At 37.6% G+C, this 9,454-nt stretch overlaps 1 protein-coding gene across 1 annotated transcript in view; it reads right to left on the bottom strand.

Moving 5' to 3' along the window:
• LOC126395253 (thymic stromal cotransporter homolog) overlaps positions 1-7,194 on the bottom strand; it is a 12,485-nt gene extending 5,291 nt beyond the window's left edge. The window contains exons 1-4 of the mRNA XM_050052578.1: positions 6,270-7,194; positions 4,540-4,710; positions 3,600-3,815; positions 2,849-3,020 (exon numbers count right to left, since the gene is read on the bottom strand). Coding sequence (XP_049908535.1) covers positions 2,849-3,020; positions 3,600-3,815; positions 4,540-4,710; positions 6,270-6,749 — 1,039 coding nt within the window. The 5' untranslated portion in view covers positions 6,750-7,194. The remainder of the gene's footprint in view (positions 1-2,848; positions 3,021-3,599; positions 3,816-4,539; positions 4,711-6,269) is intronic.
• Positions 7,195-9,454: the final 2,260 nt, after the last annotated feature.

The raw sequence follows: 9,454 nt of genomic DNA, 5'->3' as shown, positions 1-9,454 counted from the left end.
GTCCAAAACCATGAAAAAAAGTCATACTATAGTATGTCGTCCAAAACCATGAAAAAAAGTCACAGTATAGTATGTCGTCCAAAACAATGAAAAAAGTCATAGTATAATATGTCGTCCAAAATCATGAAAAAAAGTCATAGTATAGTCTGTCGTCCAAAACCATGAAAAAAAGTCATACTATAGTATGTCGTCCAAAACCATGAAAAAAGTCATAGTATAGCATGTTGTCCAAAACCATGAAAAAAAGTCATAGTGTACTATGTCGTCCCAAACCATGAAAAAAAGTCACAGTATAGTATGTCGTTTCAACAATGAAAAAAAGTCATAGTACAGTACAATACATGCTTTCAACATATTGTACCACAGTAGCCAGAACTATAACTATAATATTATTACTTTCAATAATGTTGTTGTAAGCTACTGTCATTACCTGCATCTCTCTCTCTCTCTCTCTCTCTCTCTCTCTCTCTCTCTCTCTGTCTCATTGTGTCATACGGATTACTGTTAATTTATTATGCTGATCTGTTCTGTACGACATCTATTGCACGTCTAACCGTCCTGGAAGAGGGATCCCTCCTCAGTTGCTCTTCCTGAGGTTTCTACCGTTTTTTTTTTCCCCGTTAAAGGAGTTTTTTTTGGGGAGTTTTTCCTTATCCGCTGCGAGGGTCATAAGGACAGAGGGATGTCGTATGCTGTAAAGCCCTGTGAGGCAAATTGTGATTTGTGATATTGGGCTTTATAAATAAAATTGATTGATTTATTGATTGATTGAGTATGTCGTCTGAAATCATTAAAAAAAGTCATAGTATAGTATGTTGTCCCAAATCATGAAAAAAAGTCATAGTATAGTATGTCGTCCCAAATCATTAAAAAAAGTCATAGTATAGTATGTTGTCCCAAACCATGAAAAAACGTCATAGTATAGTATGTTGTCCCAAATCATAAAAAAAATCATAGTATAGTATGTCGTCCGAAATCATTAAAAAACGCCATAGTATAATATGTCGTCCAAATCATGAAAAAAAGTCATAGTATAGTATGTCGTCAAAAAGCATTAAAAAACGCCATAGTATAGTATGTCATCCCAAACCATGAAAAAAGTCATAGTATAGTATGTCGTCCCAAACCATGAAAAAAGTCATAGTATAGTATGTCGTCCCAAATCATGAAAAAAAGTGATAGTATAGTATGTCGTCAAAAAGCATTAAAAAAGTCATAGTATAGTATGTTGTCCGAAATCACGAAAAAAAGTCATAGTATAGCATGTCGTCCAAAATCATGAAAAAAAGTGATAGTATAGTATGTCATCCAAAATCACGAAAAAAAGTCATAGTAGTATGTCATCCAAAATCACGAAAAAAAGTCATAGTATAGTATGTCGTCAAAAAGCATTAAAAAATTCATAGTATAGTATGTCATCCAAAATCACGAAAAAAAGTCATAGTATAGTATGTCGTTTCAATCATGAAAAAAAGTCATAGTATAGTATGTCGTCAAAAAGCATTAAAAAAGTCATAGTATAGTATGTCGTTTCAGTCATGAAAAAAAGTCATAGTACAGTATGTCGTCAAAAAGCATTAAAAAAAGTTATAGTATAGTATGTTGTCCGAAATCACGAAAAAAAGTCATAGTATAGCATGTCGTCAAAAAGCATTAAAAAAGTCATCGTATAGTATGTCGTCCCAAATCATGAAAAAAAGTCATAGTACAGTATGTCGTCAAAAAGCATTAAAAAAAGTCATAGTATAGTATGTTGTCCGAAATCACGAAAAAAAAGTCATAGTATAGCATGTCGTCAAAAAGCATTAAAAAAGTCATAGTATAGTATGTCGTCCCAAATCATAAAAAAAATCATAGTATAGTATGTCGTCAAAAAGCATTAAAAAATTCATAGTATAGTATGTCGACACACTTTATTATGACTTTTTTTCATGACTTTGGAAGAGTTTTTTTCATGAGTTTTGAAGACATACTTTTATCATATTGTTATAGCACACTATACAATGACATTTTACATGACATTTTCATAATATATTACACCAGTACGGCTCCTACACACTTTCAGTTCCTCATTTTGAGTTTTATATTTTTACAATTTGCGCTGATAACCTAGATCTGTCAGTCCTGACTCTTAACACAGATAACATTATATCGGTTCCTGATTCTTACATTTGCTAGAAAACCAACAAAACCAGCTTTTAGCCATTTGAGTAGATGAAAATGAAAATGAAAATGAAAGAACTGACTCAGCTGACCTGCCTGCTCTTGTGGGAACTAAACCTGTTCCTTTGTTTATAGTATAATGTGTTCGGTTCACTGGGTCACATGTGGAAGACAGTGAAAGATGTTTTCCATTCCGTGGGACGGCACTGTCGGCATGTCAAGCCACCAAGAACAAAATTACTGAGTTTCTGCTGCCAATAGAAAACTCCATATTAGATTAAAAAAATGGCTCCATGGAAAGTATTTTGATACCTCTAAGCTTCTCCCTAAAATATGTTAGATAAAACTTCACTGAAGTGATTGTTTAAGTAATTATCAAGTAATACTAGTTCCAGCTTCTCAAATTTGGAAGGGTTTGTTCCTTTTTTCTGTTTCATATCATAATGTAAACTGATCTTTGGGTTTTGAACTGTTCATCAGACACGGTTAAGACGAGATGATAGAGTATGTTCCTGCTGTATTTTGTTACTGAAAGTGGAACAAAGTGGTGAGTGTGCAGGAAAGTTGTGGCTTTGGTCAAGTTAGTCATAAAACTGCAGGAAGAAAACATGGCCTGAACTGCAACGGCAGGATTTTCTGTTGGGAGGGGTTCAAATGTTCATCGTCCTCAGTCTGAGATACTCACCAAGGTAGAACGTCAAGGTTGTCGTGACGAAGGACATGAAGTAAATCCCCGTGGCGAATGACAGCATGCCAATCAGGATGAGCGCCACGTCGCTGGCACAGCGGCGGAACACCATGACACCAAGGAAACTGGTGATGAAAATTAAACAGCCTGCTGCGTTCCCATAACCCACCTGGAGCAAGAGAGAGAGAGAGAGTGAGCAAAAGATCATTTCAGCTGATGCTATTCTGTGTTAGTGTCTAATCATTTTATTGGATCAATTTTAAATCAAGGGCGGCACGGTGGTGTGGTGGTTAGCACTGTCGCCTCACAGCAAGAGGGTTCCCGGTTCGATCCCGGGTGTGGGAGCCCTTCTGTGCGGAGTTTGCATGTTCTCCCCGTGTCAGCGTGGGTTCTCTCCGGGCACTCCGGCTTCCTCCCACAGTCCAAAGACATGCAGATTGGGGATTAGGTTAATTGATAACTCTAAATTGTCCGTAGGTGTGAATGTGAGCGTGAATGGTTGTTTGTCTCTATGTGTCAGCCCTGCGATAGTCTGGCGACCTGTCCAGGGTGTACCCTGCCTCTCGCCCGATGTCAGCTGGGATAGGCTCCAGCCCCCCCGCGACCCTCAAGAGGATGAAGCGGTTAGAAGATGAATGAATGAATGAATGAATGAATTTTAAATCAACAAAACCCTGTTATTTTATCTTTGATGCACCAAAATCACAAATTCAAGACTTCAATAAATACAACAAGAGCAAAATGTCACCTGAGCAGCATTCCAGCTGAGTGGCTCTTTGAGCACAAAGATGCCCAGTATTTCTATGGCTCCACCCACTGCAGAGGTGTACAGCATGGCAGCTGCAAACAAGAGAGCCACGTTCAGCATGCTTCTCCCAGCTGGAGCTTCCACGGGAACTTCACTGGAGTCATGAGAGAGGAGGTGGCAGTTGTCCTCTGGCTCGTCGTTGGATACTGGTTTGACCTTAATTTAAGATGGACACATGATAACACATATTTAACATCTGCGTGAGCTCTAAACTGATCAGCTGTTGCAGTAAAGGCTAAATTTGGGGATTAAAGGCTGAAAATGTGGCTCTGGTTGCTTTGCTTTTGCTCTAAAATACATAGAGTTGACAAGAGTGAGTTTATTCCAGTGTCTGGATCCAAGTGTTTGAAATTAGAGGTAGAGTGTAGCTTGAGCAATGCAGGTGAGCTGCACTTGCATCATCCATTCCAGTAACATACAGTTCCTTGCATGGCATAGGAGGAAACTGGTCAGGTGATTTATCATCAGCTCAAAAATACTTTTAAGGCGGGGCAAGGTTGAGTGACAACAGGGACACATTGTTCAGACTCTGGCTTTTGGAACTGTAGCATAAAGCAAACAAAAAATAGAATCTTTTTATAGGGACCAGAAGCCAAAATATAATGGCAGCAGGGTTTTTATTTCAACTTTCACTCTTATTGAACTGTCACTATGACTAAAATTAGTGCTTAATTATTTTCTTATTGGTAAATTAGTCATTAAGTCAAGAGTTAGTATCTTTATCTTTTTCAAACAGGAAACAAAAGTTTATCTCAATAATAATTAGACTAGATTATAAAACCTAAATGTGGTATTTTTATTACAGGTCCGTAGCTAGATCCCAGTGCACCGGTGCAGCCTTAGCTTACATAGACACAAATATTTAAACACACACACTGACCTGCAGCAGGACTATGGAGTGTATGAGGCAGAGCAGGTGCAGCAGTGCGCTCATAGTGAGCAGGATGGTCCCGTTTCCCAGACTGGAGCTGTACAGCAGGAACAGATGACCTGACATGAGGCTGCCCACCAGACCTGCTATCCCATACAGCAGCTCCACCTTCATCATCACCTGCATGGGACACGGACACACGTTATGTTGTTTAAATGTTGACCTCATGTCCTGACTACATACAACGTTCACTGTCATTCTATGACATTTTTTTTGCAAACTATACTATGACATTTTTTACAATTTTTTTTTGACATAATATACTATGACATTTTTTACAATATTTTTTTTGATGTACTATACTATGACATTTTTTACAATATTTTTTTTTTACATACTATACTATGACATTTTTTACAATATTTTTTTTACATACTATACTATGACATTTTTTACAATATTTTTTTTACATACTATACTATGACATTTTTTACAAGATTTTTTTTACATACTATACTATGACATTTTTTTACAATATTTTTTTTACATACTATACTATGACATTTTTTACAATATTTTTTTTACATACTATACTATGACATTCTTTACAATTTTTTTTTTACATACTATACTATGACATTTTTTTACAATATTTTTTTTACATACTATACTATGACATTTTTTTACAATATTTTTTTTTACATACTATACTATGACATTTTTTACAATATTTTTTTTACATACTATACTATGACATTTTTTACAATTTTTTTTTGACATACTATAGGTACTATGACATTTTTATGACATGATATACTAACATTTTTTACGATATTTTTTTTGACATACTATACTATGACATTTAATGATATTTTTATGGCAACCTATTCTACGAAAAATTTGTATGATTATTTTTATAGCATAGTATACCATGACATTTTTTATGGCACACTGTATTATTACTTTTCATGATATTTTTATAGCATACTTTACTATGACACATTTTTAAATGATATTTCTATGACATTTTTTAAGGCATATTGTGCGATGACATGTTTATTATAATTCTAAGACATACTATTATATGACATTTTTTATCATATTTTTTATCATACAATACTATGACACTTTAAATGATATTTTCATGGCATACTATACGGTGACATTTTAGGGTATACTTTACTACTACTACTACAACATCATTTTTTTAATGATATTTTTAAAGCAAATTATACTATGACATTTTTTAAGGCATACTATACTAGGGACATTTTATATATTTTTTCATCATACTATACCATGACATGTTTTCATAATATTTTTATGACATACTATACTATGGCATTTTTAAGGCAGGAACAGATGAGGCTGCCCACCAGACCTGCTATTCTGCTATTATAATGGCTAATATTATCGTTTTTGTTTTTGTCTTTCTATTTGCATATGCTTTTGTGGTTTAAATCAACATTTATGTGCATTTATAAAGGAATGACATGCAAGTTGGCTTATTAGGTCTGACTGTTATGAAAAGACTTTATAACAAATGACAAATTGCCAAACATGGGCTAATATCATTAAAGTTGCCCTATGATGTAAAATGCTTTCTTAGAATGATCAAAGTTGGCTATAATTTCGTTGACTAATGATACTGAAAATTAATCTTAATACAAGAGTTTCCTAAGTGGTCTTCATATTGTATTATAATTGAAAAGCTGGGAGCCCTATCTGAGAGCACTGACCTTGGAGCGGTCAGCAGCGGTGGAGGAGAGCGACACCAGCGTCATCACGCCGGGCCAGAAGGCGCAGAATCCCCCGGACAGCCCAAAGACAACCCCCGCGCCGTACATCACCTCCAGAGGGAAGCGGAATATCACCACCAGGAGCAGGGCGAGCCTGGACAGCAGGTACCCGCTGAGGGGCACTATGATGGGGACTCTCCTCCAGCCGCGGTCACCTAACCTGGCCAGCAGCATCGAGGGTATGATCGGAACCAGCCTGATGATGAGGTTGTAGATCATAAAGAAGTCCGTCATGAACTTCTGCTGGCTGTCCCCCGTGGAGAGGTGCTCATCGGGGTAGGTGGCGTTGGCAGACCGGTCCTTGGCCACCATCTGCAGGGCGGTGTCGAAGAAAGTGCTGCCCAGCTGCTCCAGCACTAACACCGGCCATATCTGCCGGAGAGCCGTGAAGGCGGCTTGACACAGAGTCGGCATGACCATGATCAGACTTTAACTCACTGCCTCCACTAAGACTTCCTTAGTAAAGTCCAAATCACACTGAATGCGAACTAATACAGAAGTCAATAAAGTTACTCTGATGCAGTGAAGGACGCACTGGCCCTTCTCACCAAGAGTCAGTGTATGTGCAGTGGAGGCAGAGAGGGTGAAAAAAACGCACTGTCTCACGCCCACTTCCTCAAACGCGCTCACACACCACGCCTGATGACACTGAACAGTGTGTGAGAGACACGGGAAACCACCCCGCCAACCTCTGCCATACAGTTTGGAGTTAACAATCTTGTTCATGACTGTAGGTAACAACATTTAACAGTCTTAAAGGGATAGTTCACCCCAAAATCACAAATACATATTTTTCCTCTCACTTGTAATGCTTCTTATCAGTTTAGATTGTTTTGATGTGAGTTGTAGGGTGTTGGAGATATCGGCTGTAGAGATGTCTGCCTTCTCTCCAATATAGTGGAACCAGATGGCACTCAGCTCGGGATGCTCAAAGCGGCAAAAAACTACATTTGAAAAACTCAGCAGCAATGTCTCTTTCCAGAACTTATGACCTGGTTACTCGAAATAATCCACAGACCTTACTGTGAGCAGTTTCATTTAGGAACTATTTTCTTTCTTCAGAACTACTCCCGCCAACAATATCACTGTGCAGAAGGAAGCGTGCATCTACTCATGGACGTGAGGCTGATGCTTGTGACATGGTGAGATGCAAGCATCAATGGCATCCTCCTCTCGGCTGAGCTGTTATGTTAGCTAGCTCAGTGGTGGTAGGTGAGCTAGGTGAGCTAGTAGTGGATGCACGCTTCCTTCGGTGTGGTGATATGGTTGGCGGGTTTATTTCAGTAGAACGAAAATAGTTCTGACATGAAACTGCTCACAATGAGCCTAAGTGCTATATCTTACAGTATGACACACAAGATTACCATGACCTGGATGACTGAGAATCTCCAACATGCTCACAAAGAGGTAAAGAAAAATATGTATTTTTGATTTTGGGTTGAACGTACCCTTTAAAAGAAAAACACTTGACTGAACAGAGCACAAAAGAGAAAATAAAACAAACAAAAGAGCTGGTATTACTCTGGGTCTCTGTGGTATGGTATCTAGAAATAAATGTCAGACCACAATGATCATCATGCAACAGCCAGAAAATCCATCTCAGAGCAGTTTTGTGCAGGAACTATTTTCTTTCTACGGAACTACTCCCGCCGACCATATCACTGCGCAGAAGGGAGTGTGCATCTGCTCGTGTTTGTGACAGTGTGAGATGTAAACATTAATGACGTCCCCCTCGGATGAGCTAGCTCAGTGGTGCTAGGTGAGCTAGCAGTAGATGCACACTTCCTTCTGTGTGGTGATATGGTTGGGGGTGTATTTCGGTAGGATAAAAAAGTTTAGACAAGAAACTGCGCACAAAGAGGCAGAGTAAGAAGAAAAATATGTGTTTTTGATTTTAGGTTGAACTGCTCCTCTAAAAGAAAAACACTTGACTGAACAGAACACAAAAGAGAAAGTAAAATGAAGAGAACAAGCGGTATTACTCTGGGTCTCTGTGGTATGGTAGCTAGAAAAACATGTCAGACCACAATGATCATCATGCGACAGACAGAGAGAATCTCAATCTGAAACTAATTTCATTTTTGTTTGCTTTTCTATTAATCAACATGTTTAGAGAGCAAAATGTGAGAACACAGTAAAAAAAAAAGTCTTACAGTTGCTTGATTTTTCCAACCATCAATCAAAAAAGCCAAAGAGATTCTCTTTAAATGATATAAAACATGAAACAAACAGCAAAACCTCACACTGGAGGAGGTAGAACCAGTTTAGGTTTTGGCCCATAAATGAGAGCAACAGTGTACATTTGTTTTTTTTGTTTTCAGCGTGCTTGTGATGGTTGAAAACTCCTCTTTGTTATAGAGCTGATGGAAGATCCAGTATCTGATACTTACGTGTCGGCTGCTGAAAAACAATGTATTCAACGCACAAAGGAACTTTCAAAACAGCTGCTGCTCACAGTGTGTTATCACATGATCTGACAAACAAAAAGCTGTCAGAGAGGTCAATCTAAAAATGTGTGGAAAGATGGTCTCTTGTAATGTAAAGCTTGTGGTTTTTAGTTAGCTCAGGGGTCGGCATCCTTGACTATCAGGAGTCATTTTTGACCAAAACCAATTAAAAAAAAGTTGCAACAAAGCATCATACTTGTGTTTGGCTATGCTGTCGAGCTAGTTTGCTGTCTCTGTTAAGTACCTGTCAGTCACTACAGGAAACAACACTTCAAAATAAAAGCTCTGTACCGGATATTCACTGTACTTTAACACTTTCCCTGCCAGAATATTGTTTTTAAGTTGCCAGTCACCACCAGCATTTTTTGTCATATTCACTAATCTTTCAAGACCCACAGAATAATTTGCTCCATAAATATGTAAACTGTATATACATGAAACTAAAGAAGAGACCTTCTGTTTTTAAACACAAAAAAACACATTATTCTATCTTACTCAATTTATTTTTCAATCAACACTTGAATTTGTGCATTTTCATAAAAAAAACATGAGAAAAATGCATTTTTGTCAAAGACAGTCATTTTTAAAGGGAAATTTCGGTTTATTTCAACCTGTCTCCTATCGTCCTAAATTTGTTTCAAGTGACTAGTGACATAAAAATAATAGTTAGCATGTTAG

This window comes from Epinephelus moara, chromosome 9 (genome assembly GCF_006386435.1).
Source record: "Epinephelus moara isolate mb chromosome 9, YSFRI_EMoa_1.0, whole genome shotgun sequence".
NCBI lineage: Eukaryota > Metazoa > Chordata > Actinopteri > Perciformes > Serranidae > Epinephelus > Epinephelus moara.
This window is presented reverse-complemented; position numbering and strand designations above follow the sequence as displayed.